General features: G+C 43.4%; 1 protein-coding gene across 6 annotated transcripts in view; it reads left to right on the top strand.

The window, feature by feature from the left end:
* The window catches only part of CEPT1 (choline/ethanolamine phosphotransferase 1), a 32,206-nt gene extending 16,840 nt beyond the window's left edge, over positions 1 to 15,366 (top strand). For 5 of the 6 annotated variants that reach the window (XM_087762358.1, XM_087762359.1, XM_009463299.2 and 2 more), the window contains exons 5-9: positions 6,242 to 6,326; positions 11,156 to 11,287; positions 12,162 to 12,320; positions 13,557 to 13,682; positions 14,430 to 15,366. In XM_087762358.1, coding sequence (XP_087618484.1) covers positions 6,242 to 6,326; positions 11,156 to 11,287; positions 12,162 to 12,320; positions 13,557 to 13,682; positions 14,430 to 14,549 — 622 coding nt within the window. In that variant the 3' untranslated portion in view covers positions 14,550 to 15,366. The remainder of the gene's footprint in view (positions 1 to 6,241; positions 6,327 to 11,155; positions 11,288 to 12,161; positions 12,321 to 13,556; positions 13,683 to 14,429) is intronic. The other variant, XM_087762356.1, reaches the window with a different exon arrangement.
* Positions 15,367 to 18,170: the final 2,804 nt, after the last annotated feature.

The raw sequence follows: 18,170 nt of genomic DNA, 5'->3' as shown, positions 1-18,170 counted from the left end.
AAGAGAACGCCGAGTGTTTGCTTGTCACAAGTCCCCCTCGCGCATGCTAATGTTAACTAGTTTTTAGGCAACTGAATTACAGAATAGACTGGATTATCCTCTAAAATTCCTGCATATGTAGTTTCAGATATCTTCTAGTAGCTTTATTTTTAGTCTTAACTAATAAGTAAAGATGCTGCTACTTCCAAGTCCCTTACTGCGAACACGCATCGCGCTTATTTTACGCAGTTTGAAGCTGGGTGCTTATAGGTTTTTTTTATTTCAGTATTGCACCATCTCCGAGATGGTTAAGCTACAGGAAATACGTATTCACGCTGCTCTTTTTCATCTGATAGCTGTTTCATGTGACAAACATTGGTAGTCAGAAAGCAGAATGATATCGCCCTGTCTTGAAAATACTACATGATCTGGCAAAATGCGAAGTGAACAGATTGCAATTCTTGCGACACAGATAAGCCTCGTAGTTACTTTATTCATCAAGGAGGGGAAAAAGTTTCTTAAATTGTTAATGAATTTTGCTTATGCCTTTAGCCTGTGGAGAAATTACTTAAAAGAACACGAAGGCTTTAAACAAAAGGATTTGGGGAATCAAGTTAAAGAGTGTAAATGTGCAGAGTTCTGGGGAGCTTCAGCCCTGCAGCGCTGCGCTGTCACCCTTCAGTACTTGTGCTGGTGGAATGTGACTTTTGCTTGTAAACACCTCACACTTTGGTGTTTTCCATAGCCCAGAAGTGGGCAGTTTTAATACAGTTTAGCACAACGTGTATTACATATAGAGGAATTGCAAATGAAGGTGTTTAAGGTGTATGAATCTGGAAAACACTCAGACTTTTATAGGAAATAATGTTAAAATAATACTGTTCTTGTTAATCTTTTATTATGTCAGCAAACGTAAGTTTGAACGCTAGCAAGTCATCTGTATTCCAGTTTGGCACGACAAGGAAGGACAGATTAATAGAGTAAAACGCGTTGCAGCGTGTGCCGTGAAATCCATGGCCGTCGCGCTGCGAGAACGGGAGAGCGCCTCTGAGGCTCTGCGGCTCCTGGGAATGGAGGCAGACGGGGAGCGAGGGACGAAATGCGCATTGAAAACCTCACGACTTTTTTCTGCTTCCCTGACTTTCTCGGAATTGAAACGCTGAGATACTCGTGTTTGCAATCTTCACTTGGCAAAGGCAGCTGGTGCAGCGTTGATGTTTGACCTGGTCCCTGCTTGCCCTCTTCAGTTCTGCAGAGCTGCTGTTTGTTATTCCTTCCTCCCATCAGTTTGCTGCAGAATCAGTATTCTTCAGGGGCATTTTCAATGTTTTTCCCAGCCTTGCAATTGGATGGTCTGTCTAGGCCTTTTTAGTTTGTTCAACTATTGAGTCTAGGTTCTTTGTTTCTTTGTCTCCAGCGTCTGATCCTTCTTCCTTGCTTCTTTGCCTGGATGTTCCTGGTGATCTTAAAAACTCGATCCAGGGTCTTCTGTTTATTTTCTAGAAGATGAAAAAGTCCCTGGTTTATTTGAAGAAGTGATCTTTGGAATTAGATTGCTTTGTGTCTGTTGAGGAACCGTTGCGATAACTTTACGTCCATCTGTTGCAGCGTGGGTACGTCGTGGGGGAAACGCTTTGTTTCATTTTCTTCATTTCATACGTTTTTGGGATCCGCCACATATTGTGCGCTATGTCTCCGCATCATCCTAGCGACACAAACTGTTTGGGCAATGCTGACATGACTCAATTTGTCAGGAAACATCAGGCCAAAAAAAACTGTCAGGTTAGGGGAAGTGTGGCTCAAGCGATTGCTGAAAATATCCCAGTTAAGAGGCTTTCAGAAACCCCCTTGAGCTGCAGAATTCATGCTGCTAGCTCTTTCCATTTGTTTTTTCTTAGGATGTCCACTGTAGCATTTAAGGGAGTAAATAAATACAAACGCAAGGAGAAAATAGAATCAGACTTTGAACTGGCGGATTCCCTTCTTGCTTTGAAATGTTTTTGCTTTCCTCCAGCTCTGCTTATGGTACCCGGGTGCTGGTTGTGTGCAGTAGTTAATGGGGGGTCTGCAGCACCAAAGGCCTTTCCCCACTTTTGATTTCCCAACGCTGTGGTTTTGGTGTTTTTTTTTTTCTTTTTTCTTTTTCCTTGTTGTACCTATCTTTGTGCATTGAAGCTAAAAATACTTTTCTATTACTAGTCGATAAATGATCCGCTACTCCGGTTTGCATTTTCTACGGTCCTTACTGTAGGAAGAGGCACTCCAATGTGCAATGCAACTTTGTGTAGAAAGATATATAGCACTCTCTATGTAATATTGAAGCAGGAATGTTGCCACCCTGCTTTGCAAATAATTTCCCTAGCCGCTAAAGCAAGCTATATATGTGTTTTTTCTCAAAAGGCCAGCATGGGTAGTACAGAAAGGCTTTAGTCAGCCTACGTCTACACTGAGTAAGCAGCTTTCCATGCAGCCCTGCTTTTGTCTTGTCATTTTGTTAGGTGCTTTCCCAGTTCTACCAGAGTTTGAAAACAATATGGTGGCTGAGGCAATTTATGGATCTTTTTATTACTAGCACATTTTATCTCGAAGGCATTTATAAATAGAAGTTAATGATTAAAGTGTAGGAATGAGTGTCCCCTGGATTGCCTGGCGTGTTCGTGTTTTCCAGGTAGTGCTGTGCATCACCTTGGCTCGTGTCCTTCTTGACCAAACCATCGTTGCTTTGTTTTCTAATTGCACTCTTTCACTTTTTTTACTGTGTTACGTTTTAAGGACTGTTTGGGACTTTTATGGACGCTGATAGCAGTCCACCTGTGTCGCATTCGGAAGCCTGAACTCGTTCCCACTTACTCCTTTGGCTCCCTTGCCGTCTAAGCTGTAGCTGCACGGTGACTTTGACCCAGCACCGTTTCGTTCAGCTGCCAAAAGAGGCAGCGCAGACCTTCCACTGCCCTCTCCTTTGTGCTTGCGTCATTCATGAGGTCACACCAAATGGGTAAGGGCAGCTGCTGTGCTAGAAATTGGGACGGGAACCTTTCTTTTCTTCTCCTTTTTTGTTTGGGTGATTTTAGCTGAGCCAATTTCCCGATCCAGTCGATAGCATGGGACTGTAGGGCTGGCCCAAGGGAGAAAGTGGGACTGAGCAGTTGGTTTTGGGGGAGAAAGTGGTCGGTCTTTAGAGAAGTCGGGATGGCTTCTCCTTTTAGCAGCAGCATGGATTTAGTCCAGTTTAATGCTGTAGTTGCACAGACATTTTAAATTCGAGTTAACTGAGTAGAGGAACAGTGTGCCTCTTTTCCCTTTCACCCAGCTTCTGATTCCAAATGTTGTTTGCGTTTGCGGTCTAGCTTCGAGGAGCTGCCTGTCTGGATTCCTGTATTCTTAGGTTTCTAAGTAGTGGCCGTTTGATGTTCTGCAAAAAAGATTCACTGGATAATTCAGCATCGGGCATGTACTCTGCAGTTAGGAGCGTGTCTTTTCAAAAGTCATCCAACAGTGACTTTAATGAGTATGGGTGACAAGAGAATCCCCTGTAGGTGAGATGTTCCCAGTCCTTTTTCATCCTTGGTATTAAGAACTTGCGCTCTACTCCAGGTGATAGTTTAGGTGTTTAGTTTCTCCTTAGTTCGTCTTATGTCTGTCTTAAGGAGGCCTTTGGTGTTAAAAATCTTCTCTTTATGTAGAATTGAAGTCAAGACTCGTATTTGTTCTGCAAGATGAGATTCTTATAAGTCAGGGAGGAGTTTTTAACCCAACAGACTTGCAGTTCATTGCTGAACCCTTTCCAGCTGCCCGATGCCGTTTTTATTGGAGTTGCGGAGGGCAGGAGGACAGGCGATGGAGCCGAGGTGGTACCGTGGCTGGGCGAAGACGATACTGCTGTCGCCCTAACCCGAATCCAGGCACTGCTTCCGTGGATTTGCTTGGGCTCCCAGTTTTGTGTAAGCGTTTGTTTTTCAGAATACCTTGTCTCTTATGATCTGAAATTTTTTGAAGTATATGACCTTACTTTAATTTGCATTGAGATTACTGCTGCCAAAAGAAACCTGGTTTAGTGTCCAAGGAAAGCTATTAACTTGAGTTACCTACACTAGTTATTAGTCACTGTTTCTGTGAGCTTTCTTGATTGCTTTATGTTCTTTTAGGTCACTGGCAGAAGTAGTGAAATGAGCTAAGATGCGTTCCTGTTTAACCCGTGAGGGTTCGCGGAGCTGCTTCAGCCCTTCCTCGGCTGGACGCGCTGGAAACACGTTTCCGTGCTGCCTCCCAAAGCTAGGAGGGCGCAGTTTGCGTTTCATCAGATGGTTTGTGTGTCTCTCTTCTCGAATGGCTGAGCATTTTTACTTTTTCTTGCCGGGTAGCTCAATGGCTCAATTTGTTTGTTTGAGGACTGAAAATAAGGATTTTTAGAACATTCTTGCTGCTTTGTGGAAATGAATTTTTTTTTTTTTCCAAGCCAGTTCTGGTTGATTTATGGGATTATTATTGAACGAATCAGAATATAGAAGGACCTCTGAGGTTTTCCTGTGTGTATTGTACCTGTATGCTTGGTGTAGTGAAAGAAAAAAAGGGGGGGGGGGAAAAAAGCAGAGATGTCTAAGGGAAACTGTCATTTATTGGAATCTTCTCTAGCTTTCCTCCAGCAGCTTTGGCTAAACTTTCCCGTTATGTGCTAAGAGTCTGGCTAGTTCATCGCAATTGCTGCTCTCCCATCTTCTTCATCCTTTGCGTTCCCCTCCGCTGCTTCACTGCCAGGAGGGAGCAGCGGGAGTTTGCAACGGCGATGGTCAGGGCTTGGGTGCCTCGGACCCCATCTGCCTGCTGCCGATGGTGCCACCGCGTGCCGGTTCTGCCGTTTGTGCCGGAGGTGCGTGTCCTGCTCTTGGGGAGCTGTTCAGAAAGTCTCTTGGGCACTGGAAAGGTGACGTTGCACAGTGGGAGAGGGATGCGGTGTTTTTACAGCCTGCCGAAAGCAGCAGCCGGCATTTAGAGAATCCGTAGCAAGATAAGAGATTGCATTGAATACCACGTGCTGTTGCCCTTCTGCTTTCTTACGCCTTGGGGGATGTTCTACGTGGAAATGAGGTGCAGCCTTGTAATTGTCCCTTCTGCATATTGACCTGCTGCTGAGACAAAAGTATATTTTGGCCAGGGTGGAGGTGCTCAAACGAGAGGATCCACTCCAGAGCTGGAACAAAGGCTGTAGAGAAAACTTGGTGGCACACTGATCTGATATTAACTTGATTGTATGGTCTGGTAGCTCACTTAAGGCAGACAGGCAAAAAAACCCCAACCAAACCCTGACCCATTATTCCCTGATCCCTTTGCAGTTGGCAATATCAACAGTATTTTTGTAACAGCAAGGCATGTATTCGCAAGAAACGTTTTTGAGTATTTTAGGTAGAATTGCATTATCGGAGATAAGGAATATGCCATAAATGTTTCAAACTTTCTCAAAGGGTTATTTTTGATACGGTACTTCAGTACGAGACAGTATTATACGGCTTCCTATTATACCCCAGCAAGTCCAGCCCCTTTATATTCCACTTGTATTTTTTTTCTTTACTTCTGTTTCTGGCATTGATTTGTATGGCCTTGTTTTTCCTTTTTTTGCGTGCTCTTTAAAACAAAGTCTGAAACTCAGTCTTTTCTCTAAGCCCTTCCTGCTTGCCTTTCTACAAAACACACGAGCTGTGCTAGGACCAGAAGTGGTTTCTTGTCTTGCTGTGGCCTGGAGACGGAATTGTGTAATCTTCAGCAACGCCGCTGGCTGTGCCGTTCCCATTTGCATAAGCTCTTCAGGGATTTGTGTTTCTCTTTGTTTGATGCTATTCAGGGAGAATATTTAGATTAAAAAAATAAGGTAGGGAATATAATAGGGATTAAAAATATCTTTCCTGAATTTTGTCATCTGAAATAAGTTCTTTTTTTTTTGGTGGGCAAGGTTAAAACTGAATATTTATTTCTGCAACCCGCAGTGGTCAGTTAAAAGAAGAGTTCCAACTTCTGACAAAATGGATTTTTATTGCACTGTGAAATAAAACAAAAAAGTATAGCATAGCATGGCTCTTAATTTTAACAATAAAGCTAAAATATATTTTTTGCTTTCTAAATTATTTCTAAATTTTGCCTCTTTTGTTTTCCTCAGTATTTTGGAATTCCTGTACTGTGCATGATAGAGGAGAGCTGCTGAACTTGCAAATAACTGATTCGAAATTGCTTTGAATAATTTCGCTTTTTTTGGCTTTTTGTACCTAATCAGAATTGATGTGACTGAAGTGCAAATCTTCATAATAATCATGCATTTACTGGCAGTGATTGGAGGACCACCTTTTTGGCAATCTCTGGTAATTTTGTTCATGTTCTTCTTTTATCCTTTTTAATAATCTAGTAGACACCTGGAAGAGCTACCTGCAAATAGTAGCACAGTTGAATTTGTGGCCCCACTTTTCCTCATAAATGGAAGTAGATATTCTGGAGTATCGATCCCATGGCAATAACTGTGCATTCTCGTTTTACCCGAGTTATGAAAACAAGCTCTTATTTTATATCTGGCGTTTGCAGGTAGAAAGTTATCAAACGTTGCACAAACTGAAACGTACCTTCAGTGAAGTCCAGCTTTCTCAGAGAGCTGGCCAAAACCTGGCTGAATTTCATGCAACAAGCTCGGTCGGCCACGGCGGAGGACTAAATTGGGTTGAGGATAGGAGGGAAACTTCTGGAGAGTGGTTTGTAACCGTCGGTAGATAATTTGGCCTGAATGTGGCTGACAACTCTTACCTATATGGGGGGGAAAAAATTTATCAAGCTTTTTTTTTTTTTCCCCGCTGTATCTTTGTTTTGGTGGTGTTTTTTTAATCAGTGAACATCCTAATTAAGCAAGCTGCCTATCATGGGCTGGCTGCGTATACATCCTGCATATGTTATATAGGCTTGCCAGGCCATGTCAGCTGGCAGTTTATGGGTTGTTGTTAAATTGACTTTGTTTGCCTTACTGAAGCCACGCCAGGCTGTCCAAATAGCATTGCCCAGAGAAAAGCATATATGTGCATACGTTAATATAACAGATTTCTGGAAATAGCATCGAAAGCATTGATTTCCTGGAAGGTTTTTGCTTCCTGAGTATTGATCTCGTTTGTGTACTTGATAAAGACCATTCTTAAGGTGTATAAAGAAATCTTGATTTGCAATAAAACCAAGAGATGGTCAAAAATTACTGGAACGTGTCACCCCAAATTGATGAATTGATGAATTTCTAATCTGCTTCATATAACTGGAGAAATGAACCCTCTAACACTGTAGAGAATATCTCGGAAAAGGAGCTAACCTTGGCTACCCCAGTGTTGCTATGTGTGCTTTCGGGCTTAAATCCCAGCCCCCCCCGATTAATTATGTGAACTGCAAAGTAAATACCATCTTGAGAATGAGTGGGGATAGAACTAATTCTAAAAAAAAAAAAAAAATGAGGCTACGAGTCAGCTTATTGGTGCCAAACTTTTCCAGAGAGATTGGTGTGGCCAACGTCCCCGCGCAGCTGCTGTTCTGCATTACAAATCGGGATTTCCCAATTCTCGCTTTCCTTTTTCTCCTTTTATAAAAGGGGGGAAAACACGCTGCCACAGCAACCTCTGGCACAATTCGGTGCGAAGTGATGTTTATGTGAGCTTAGCAATTGCTCTCTTGTGGTATTCAATAACTTAAATAAATAACCCTTTAAAATAACCTATTAAATAACCCTTTTCAGCAAAATCTTGAAATCTATTAGAAGTGTTGGGTTGCAGCAGCATTTGGCGAAGTCGGCTGCCAAAAGATTAAACTATTTTGAAGTCCGGTGTTGGATTAGTGGAGGCATTTCTCCAGAGAATGAACTGGATCAGGTTTCCCATGACAATTAGGAATTTTCCTTTTTTCATTCAACTTGTGAGATTTTTGTGTTTATGTAGAGATAAATGTTATTTACTACTTGCAGAGCCAAATATATCGCACAACCCCTCCTTACCCCACCCCTCTCCCCAGTCCTTTAATATTTGATGTGACAGCAAAATCGGTGGCTTGGTCTTTTTGATTTCTTTCTATCGGGGGGGGGGGGGGGGAATAATGGAATAAAATGTGGTTGTATACTCAAACATTCCACTTTCTTATGCTAACAGGCAAAAAGCAAAACAATCTGAATAGGCTAAATGCAGAATTGTGTATTTTGTCAATTGTTGGCTTTCATTAGCTTTTTTTTCCCTGCGAAACGAGGTGTACCTGTACTGGCTTCCTTCTTTCTGTCAGTGTAGATTCTTTTTTAAAGCATGTTAAAATGCTGTTCTGCAAGGCTCCCGGAGCTCAGTAATTTCTGGTGGATGGTGAGTACGACTGCCGCCGAGATCCTCATTTGGAAAATGTGAGTAAAGTGAACAAGCTTAGGTGCAACTTGTTTGATGCATTGATTATATAGGGTTTTTTTCCTTGTTTGAAGTGAGAAAAGTGCTGCAATTGCTTGAGTTTTATTCCACAACGTAATCTTTTAAAAGCATAAACACTTCATGAATATAAAGCAAGCTTGGGTTTGGCCCGCTGTGAGTTGTTATTCCTCTTGCAGATGTGACTGAAGCGTACATACGTACAGCTGTAAACTCCAGCTGGGATCCAGCCCTGGGAGAAGGACTCCCAGGATACTCGGAGCTGCCCAGCTGGCCGTGGTATTTGTGACTAGGAGCTGGCCAAGAAGAGTTTCTGGAGGAAGTGCCTCTGTGTCCGCTGTCGATGCGTAGTCTCCTACCCACTCTTCACTGCTGCTTCCCTGAGCCCTTAGCTGTGCTCTTCTCCTGACTGTTTCCTAATTATATATATATATATATTTTTTTTTAAAATCCCACTTCATGCTGCACAAAACTGTGATGGCATCTAGTCTGGAGGCCTGACGTTAATTTTCTGGCAAATGATTCAGGACTTTAAGCCAGGCTCTGGCAAGCACTCGTTAATCCATTCTTTGCCTGCTGCTACTTGTTTTTATTAACATGCATGGCTTTTTCCCAGACAAAACTTGGAATTCTCCCTTTACCAGGATGTATCTGTATTCAAAGCTTTCTGTGCAGCGTAGCCTTTCTCTCGCGATCAAAGGGTTTAACGGAGAACATAATTTACCTGCAAAAGGTTTGGCTTGTGATACTTCTCTGCGCTACTGCCAGAGTCTTGTGAAGTTCTGCATGCGTCTGACTTCTGGTGAAACCCATGCAATTCCCAGCAAGGTCGGAATAATTGCATGGACCGTTGTGATACAGGGAATACCAGACAGGGAAGCCTTGTGGCTTGCCTTGTAGTGGCCTCTGATTTAAAAAGTTGGGGGCTGCAATGCCATTTTGTAGGAAGATTTCTGAGCGTAACTCCCTCTCTCCCTTTACTCAGATATTTTTTTTTTTTCTTTTTTTCTCCGTGCTATTTGCTTGCCTTTGCTGCTTCCAGCTTTTGGCCTTGCTGCTTCCATTTTGTATGCAAAGCAATTCAGCAGGCGCTGCCTTTTTATACCTCTCCTTTGACTTTCCTCTGCCAAAATTCTGTATGTAGCTTTGTTTCCCATTAATTATTTCTGCCAGATAAGTGCAGTCTAATACCTATCACTGATGCAGCTATCAGTGGAAGCAAAAAGGAGAGTTAATAAAGCATAACTAGCCAAACTGGATGTTATAACATCCTTCTGCCTTTCCGGAGCATCAGTCTCAGGTGTGTCGGTAGTAGTTTGGAGTTCATGGGGTGTTTTTCCCAGCAAACTCCCCTTGTCTTTGGGAAATGTCAAGCTTGATGTCTTTTGACTCCTGTACGAAGCTTGCCATTGTTTTTTTTTTTTTTCTTTTTCCCTGTAGAAGAGCAAATTCACCCCATTCTTTAAATACCAAAGTATGGTTACTGAAGCAGAGGGCAGCACGGGTACCTTCCTCTGTAAGGCTGAGGAGAGACCTTCAGAAGTCCTGTGCCTCGTAGCATTAATGAATGATTGCAGTTGGCTCTCCCGTCGGTGGCAATGTATGCCTTTGGTTTGCTTGTCAGTATTCTTTCTTTACTATCTTTCAGAAAATGTTTTTGGACTTAACAGTGCAGCCTGAGCAAGGGAAAAACATCTTCGAGTGTCATGAAGCTATGCCAGCCGGGCAGAAGCCCGCAGGGCAGTGATTTGGAGAGGTGGTCTGGGTGCTTGTCTGTAGGCTGCCGAAGAGCAAGGCATGAAGAGTTAAAGCTGGCTCTGCCTCTTAGTTGTGCCCTGAAAAGATTGAGAGATTAAATTATTGAACGCGATAAGAAACTAATGATCTTAACCTGCTGAAAGCTACACTGAGAGTGTAATTAAAAAAAAAAAAAATAGAAACAACTCGACCTCCTTTGGGCGGTTGGACTCCTTGCTGTGGGGGAGCCAAGTGTGTTTATGCAGTTGAGTGCTGTGACTGCAGTTCCTGAATTAAGAGCCCGTGAAGATTTTTTTGTAGCTGTACAGATAGGGTTGGGAAGCTTTGGGTAGCTCTCTCTAAACACTTGCTTCCGTAACATATTTGCTGTGGTTTATTTTGAACTCTTTCTTCGCTTCTAGTTTCTCCTGTTCTGCTTGAAACACTACTGTTAAAAAAATGAAGAAAAGCACTGCCTTTCTTTCAAAGCTGCCTGTGCTCATTTTTCACTTCTTTAGCAACCTCATCGCTTGCTCTCCCTAGGCTCGCTGACTCCGAGATGACTCCTCTGATCTCTCTTTGCTTCCCTTGTCTTGCCTGTAAGGTAGCATCCAGTTTCTTAAGGGGCTTCGTTTAATCGTCTCCAATGGCTCTTGCTTTGCCCAGTTTGATCCTGGGCTGCAGCTGGGAGGTTTCCAACCAGCTACAGAAAAGATGACCGCTGCATTTCTCTTCCGTGTGATAGCTGGGTGATTTAGCTAGCAAGTTCTTGGTTTGGGTCCACTTCTCCGCTTTTGATGGCTCTTTGCAGGTAACTGAAGATAAGTCTGGCTTTATGGGAAGCTTGATGGGGAGGATTATTGGAAAAATACATATTTCTATGTGCCTTGTTGAAACTTAAATCTCTGTATAGCAGAGAAAGAAAAGCAAACGTGGTATTGGAAAGTGGAGTGTTTGAGTGCACCGGAAGTATTAAGCCCAATTTTAGTTTGCTTGTGCATATTTTAACTTCTTGTCTCTCTTCCATTAAGATTCCAATACTGAATATTCAGGTGAAAATATTCCCGGCTCTCTGTACTGTAGCAGGAACCATATTCTCCTGTACAAACTACTTTGGTGTAATCTTCACAGGTGGAGTTGGCAAAAATGGATCCACTATAGCAGTAAGTACTTTGCTAGTTACTCTTAGCACTCTGCAGCTTTTCAGCCATGCCTTTAGTTTTTATTTAGCATAATACGTCCTACATGTGAACTATTTTCCTTTCAGTTCCTTGCTGGCTTGGGGAAAACCAAGTTAATACTGTCTGCATAAGAACAGTAGCTTTAGGAGTCAAGGGTTTTAAAATTTGTGAGTGATTAAAAGTGCTCATGGTACTTTGATATTTGCTTTTGAATTAATCCTATAAAACAGGTTCTACAAATACACCCCCCCCCAAAGCGTTCATGGAAAAGTCCAATGCAAAAATCCATTCAGAAGGAAGTTTGTCAAGAAGATTGGTTATGGTTTTGATCCTTCTAAAAGATCCATATTACTCATTTTACCGGTGAAAACGTACAGGAGGAGGTATCTGCACAAGTACCTTCTGTTTTGGTGAAGATGACGACTGATTCTGGAGCCCCAGGAGTTTTTCAAAAAGCAATTCTATGCCAGCCTAATAACGAGCTGCTACCTAGAAGGCTGGTTTAGTTGCTCTCTAGCTGGCACAGGAAAGCAGAAGAAGTATTGCCTCCTGTCGCTTGCTGACAGTGTCAGCCGTTGCCTGTGCGGCAAGTGTCAAACCGTGCACTTCTTGCTGCCTAAAACCTTATTTTCCCCCCCCAGCGTGAGAAAGCTTCAACCACATTCTCAGCTGACGCTCACTCAAGCTTCACCACGCTTTGTTCCTGTTAGTACCAGTGTTCAGAAAGACGTGTTTTTAATGTGACTTTAGTTAAAAAAACACCCATTGCATACCACGCGAGTGTCTGGCTGATTGAGGTTTCTTTGCAATGTGCACGTTTTGTTAACCTAACGCTTTAACTTTAATCTCGCTGTAGGGCACGAGCGTCCTTTCACCTTTTCTTCATATTGGGTCAGTGATTGCATTAGCTGCAATGATCTACAAGAAATCTGCTGTGCAGCTCTTTGAAAGGCATCCCTGCTTATATATACTTACTTTTGGTTTTGTATCTGCTAAGATAACAAATAAACTAGTGGTAAGTGTGCCAGAACCTTCGAGTTTCTTGTTATTGCAGTAAAACTTTTTGTAGATTTAAGTTCTCTAGTTATTCCATTGCCTAACTTGTATCTGTTTGCGTACTGAAGTGATACTTGTGCTTTACTTATCCTCAGTAGCTTGGAGGTGCAGCGGAGCCTTTTTTGTGTTTGAAAGAGGAGTGGTAAACCTCAAGCTAACACCATGGTTACACAGTCAGTGCCAGTAGGGCTTAGAGTTGCCAGAGTTCTGTTTGTCACCCTTTCCCAGCTGCTCATTCACATTTTTGCAGTGTATTTGTGCGTGTGGATGATGAGCTGGGCAGGAACAGAGGTGGCTGAAACCCTCCTCAGGTGCAGGTACAGGTGCAGAGGGGAGGGAAGTTTGGGAGAAGGGGAGAAGGTGACAGAGCTGCTGAGGTTTGAAACAGTTGCGCAGGGTTTAACTCAATCGGAGAGAAATAGTGGTTAAAATTATTAATGGGTTTGTACCGGGGGACAGATGGGAACGTTACCAGGAGAGGAGCCCCCGTTGAATAGGGAGTGAATGAGGGATGAAACGACTGCTGCCCCACACCATCTCAGTTCTGCGGGCGTATGCTGTGTTGCTACGTGAACTGGATCGGTGTTGGACATAACTCGCAATGGAAAAGTTTATTTCTTACCGAGACCAGTTTACTACACAGTCACGTCGCCAGTTGTGCTGGTAGAAGTGAGGATGTGGTGCAGGACAGCCGCTGTGCATGTGGGAAAGGGTGGGAAGATCACACCTGGGCGAGAAAAACTGTGATTCTCAAATTGTAGCCAGAGAGAAGTGGTGATCCTTATGGGGTGGGAACAAACAGGCGGAGCGAGAGGAACACCAAGTGTCTCTGATTTTTGAAGATGTAGCAGCTGTGAGTTTTGGTTTCCAGGCTCAATTAAACCTTAAGATTTACCAGTCTACTTCCATTTTACTGTTTTGTTTCTGGCAAGAGAAGTCTGTGGGCTGGAAAATCTGTTAGGTTTTTTTTCCTGTAGCGACATTCTTTGTTCTAATAAAAGATACTTCTCTGCAAACTTTGCATCTCGCAGAGCTCTAGACTTTCATGGTTAAAACAGTGTTGCTGCTGCTACTTAAGTACTCGATATATCTTATGGTCACGTGGCTTGAACTAGAGTTTTTTTGGCCTTGTGTATTCTGAAATCACTCTGCCTTGGCTGGCATATGTTTATTAAACGTCCTTTTTTTAACGTAGGTTGCACACATGACCAAAAGTGAAATGCACCTGCACGACACAGCATTCATAGGCCCAGCGCTGTTGTTTCTGGACCAGTATTTTAACAGCTTTATTGATGAGTATATTGTACTCTGGATTGCCCTGGTAAGTACGGGCTCACTTTGCTTGTCGTAATCGTCGCAAGCACTTGCGTGTTCTTTCACAAATACCGTGTGCGTTGGTTGAGCCTAGCTGACTCACCTGGAGGGCGGCGGGACTGGGAACCTACTTTACTGAGTTGATTTTAAATAGAGCTCACGCAAACAGAGGTAAACGTGGCTTGCTTGGGGCATAGTTTAAACAGTTTTAAAGCAATATAGCAAATATTCAAAGCTTAGAATAGAATATTTTGAAGATTTGTGTTGATGCCTTGTTAGCAAGGGAATATATTATGTGCAGTGCAAGCGTAGCATGGCTGTGTAGGCTCTTGAAAGCACGTACGTCTGTCATTACTAGCAGCACCCATTAGGAAAAAATATCTTAAGTTAAACTCATATGTCCTTATCAAGCACTCAAGTGTTATCTACCAAAACGCAGTGTTAACCTTTTAATAAAATTGATATTTTATGTATGGTTATAACCATTCAGAGTTAATGGGGCTTTTCACAGTATCTGTGTAGCTACTATAACTGTTTTCCCCTCTCTGACTCTAGAATTAAGCCTCTGTACTCTTACAAAGCTGGAAGAAAGCCCGGCATGCCTAGGAACTTTCTTCACTGGGTGGTTATTCCTAGAGTTGGAGTTTTAGTTCGTGAAAAGAAGACCCCAGTGCTTTTACTCTAAAGTATGTGGGTGGTGGTATACTCTATGAACACATAGATCTCACTGTGTGTAACTCTTTCCCCTTGGCAGATCTTTTCTCTCTTTGATTTGCTTCGATACTGTGTCAGTGTGTGCAATCAGATTGCTGCCCATCTGCACATCCACGTGTTCCGAATCAAGTCCTCCTCCGCGCATTCTAATCACCATTAGTAAACGGGGAGTCACCGTAAGGAGAAATAAGAAAGAGTTGGTTTTCTACGTGAATGGATGTGAAGATATGTAGGAGACTAAGGCAAAAAGCAGATAAGAACAAAGTAATTTATAATAATCAATGTCGTCTAACTTTTATTCTTTGTTATCAGTAACACTCCTTTAACTAGTCTCCTGCCTGAGAGAGTGAATTCCAAGTACACCCTAGTCAACTCTACATGTAGTCAACTCTGTTGGTTCAAAGCCCAGGAAAGCATGCAGGGAGTAATGCTCTGTCTTTGTAATTACCTTGATTACAAAATAATCTATATATGGTGAATGGATCCCCAGCAACCGACGTTTCTAATGTAGTATAATTACAGCTGCAATACGACTTGCTTTTAATTTTAATATTTCATCATCTCTTAGTGAAATACTTGTTTAGTGTCCACTTGAAATTTATTTACTAAAGACCTGAGCTGGTAAAAACAGAGATATCGCATTAGCTTGTGTAGCTGGAGCAGCTGTCGAGGTTTGAGTCCAGACTGATGTGGTTCTTTCGCTTATGCATTGCTGATAAAGCGGTTTCTTGCTGAAGAATAATGCGTTGAACAGGGTTCTGCGAGCGGAAGGGATGACCGGCATGCAAAATAGTGTGGTATCTTTGTCAATTAATTTTATTTTTTTAAATAAACGTTATCTAAAAAGACAACTTATTTCTCAATTTTCTTCAGTGGAAAGACTATAAAAAGAAAATTTTACTGTTTACTTTTTTATGTATGAAACTTAAGCAAAATTTCCTTTCTGCTCTTAATAAATAAGAATTCTGAGAGCAACAGTTGTCTTCAGATGTGTGCGTTGCTCTGTCCGACTTAGACGTATGAAGCACAATCCTGCCTGCTCTTTAGAAAGCAGTTTTCTGATGCTTTTATGTGTAGAGTGTTGTCATTCTGGGATCTCCCAGAGCTTTCTCTGCTACATACTGCAGTAAGTTTGGGGTGGGGTTTTTTTGTTGTCGTTTCAATACCATTTTAAATGTGGTGAACTGCATTAGGGAGGCTGAATGAGATTTAATGGAGGGCTTAATCGCACGGTCGTGAAGCGCTGCAATGTGTGCCACAGGCCCTGGCACTGAGGGGAACTTCAGACCGCGAACGAAGTGCCGAGGCTTGCTGTAGAGAGGAAAGCGGGTATCTCCAGAGCGGGAGCTGCTGTGGCTGTCGGGGAGCCGCTCGGAGGCGGCAGGGGATGCAAGGAACCTGGTGGCGGAACTCTTGGCCCTCTGACCATGAAGCATCTCACTCAAGATGGTAAGAAAATACCTCTGTCTGCTGGGAACCCAGAGCCACAGCAGTACCTGGAGACAACTCCATGTGTCTCTTCTTTGAAGGAATTAAGCACAGCTCACTCTTTTAAAAAAAAAAAAAAAAAAAAAAAAAAAACCAAAACCAAAAAAACCCCAAAAAAACCAAATAAAAAAACCAACAATAAATCAAAACCCCACTTGACCACAAGAAGAGGTCCCATGTATTTCCCAGGATACCCTGGTCGTTAGAAAACACGTGCTTGGGAAGTGGAGAGAAAATTCAGTTCCTTCAGCAACTGGAGAGCTTTTTAAAGCCCTTCTTCCACCTCGCTGGGACATACCCGGTGTCAGGATGTGATACGGACATCGTGGACCGAGAGGTCAGCCTTCCTAAGCTGTGTCCTTGCAGGGACACAGGGCTGCTTGGGCTGGAGGGAGAACAGGGGAGGAGTGCGGCTGTAGTTTAGGTGTTGAAGTGTTTGTCTCTGCGAGGGAAGAACGGGGGCCGGCCCCAGCTTGAGCGGTTGCAGGAAGCGGAACCGAGATGCTGACTTCTCCAGCTGAGTATTTAGCACGTGGATGTGCTCTGGGCTTTTGTTTTCTCTGGTTAGAAGAGTTTTGGTTCCTGCCTGTGGGGTGATACCATTTCAGCAAGTGAGTTGGAGGTCATGCCTGGGAATTGGGTCACTGGGGAGAGGAGGAACGGCCTCAGGAGGAGGAGAAACCCCACTTCACCCTTGAACTTCCAGGCATCCACATGCTTGTGAGCAGCGATTTTTATGGCAAGCGCAGCTGAGGGCTCTTTGGGGTGCCTGGCCCTGTGGGTTTGTTCTGGGGGTTCCCAAAGGGTCCCTGCCAGGCTGAAGCTTGAGGGAGAGTTTGGTTCCCGCATCCTGACCACAGCCCTGGGGCACGGCTCTGAAGCGTCCTGGGCATATTACAGTCCCAGTGTCTTGATACTGGGAGCATCTCCAGTGTGTAAGGTGGCAGCTGCCTCTTTAGTATCACGGTTTTAGATACAACTGGAATTTAGACAACTAGTTTATTTTAGTTTTAACTGTATTCAGCTAGCTGAAGGTTGGATCTAGATAGTCCAGCCTCTGCTGCTGCCCTTCAAGTGGTGAGCAAGGCAAAGGACTGGCAATGGAAGGATTTTAAGGTGCTGAGGGTCTGCCTCCCCTTTCACAAACCGCATGTTTTTCATCAGCATGAAGTGGGTGCAAAACTCAGTTGCTTGGAAAGTCCCTCCCTGGAGCATGCGTGGTTTTCTAGAGCTGCAAGCAAAGAGAATCCTGCTCTCAGTATTCAGGGTTTTAAGACGAAGCTGCTCCACGTAATTTGTCGCTGATACTTGAGCTTGGTGAAGAACTGAAGTCTTGAAAGGGTTGTCTAGGACCAAACTCGCGTTTACAGAACATGTCTAAGCCTCTTGATGTTCAGGGAATGCAATAGGGCACCTTTTCCTCGGCTTTTCATTACCTGGGAGTTTGAATGTGCTCCGTGCTCAGCCAGCCAGGAAAAAATTCCCGGTTCTATCCTGGTAAAGTTTCAGTGTTATCAGGGGATAGCTACTGCTGGTAATCCAAGCCATATAAAGTGTTGCTATGGATGTAAGTATTGTATAAATGCCTGTAATAAAGAATGGAATAAATGAACTTTACCCCTGGCACTTGGACGTTACAGCACTGTCTCGTGATCGTCGGTTATCTTAGATACGCTTGTAGAGCTCAGGCTGCTCGAGGAGTTGAGAAGGGCGACAGGATTTCTGTGGGCTCGGCCTGACCTCGCGACGTGCTTTTTCACTTCGTTGCATTCAGAAGACGCTTAGCAGGAAGAGCTTTTGCAGCAGCAGCCCGGGGAGCTTCCCGGAACACCGGTGGCTGAGTATGTTCCCTTCAAAACAAATCCGACCTGTTCTCTGTTAAGAAAACTGTAAAGGCAAGCTGAAAATTTCCACGTGGTGTTGGAGTGTTGCCTCTTTTCAGACCTGGTAAAGGCGTTCCCTTGCTTTGGCAAGGAGTTTAACACAGGAAAGAGGTCACGATACCTCGGGGCCTGTTTCTGTTTCTTCTGAGTGTCAGTTTTGGTTCATATTAGTGTTTTTCCTCTTCTCTCCTTCCTACCCTGCACACACCAGGTACCTCCAGCGCTGCTATGCTCCATCTCTGAGTCTGGACTGGAGTTGCAGAGAAGTTCAAGCATTTCCAGAGAGCGAGACGTGAAGGCTGCAGCAATTTTACAGAGGTTAAAGCCAAGTGGGAAGTGATCTGAGGTAGGAGCCGTGTCCATTATTGTTCTGGAGCAATCTGAAAGCACTTAGCGATAACGACTGCATT

The sequence above is a fragment of the Nipponia nippon genome, unplaced genomic scaffold (genome assembly GCF_047370975.1).
Source record: "Nipponia nippon isolate SJK-2023a ecotype South Korea unplaced genomic scaffold, ASM4737097v1 scaffold_25, whole genome shotgun sequence".
Taxonomy (NCBI): Eukaryota; Metazoa; Chordata; class Aves; order Pelecaniformes; family Threskiornithidae; genus Nipponia; species Nipponia nippon.
Note: the sequence above shows the minus strand (reverse complement) of the source record. Positions and strands in the feature narration are given on the sequence as shown.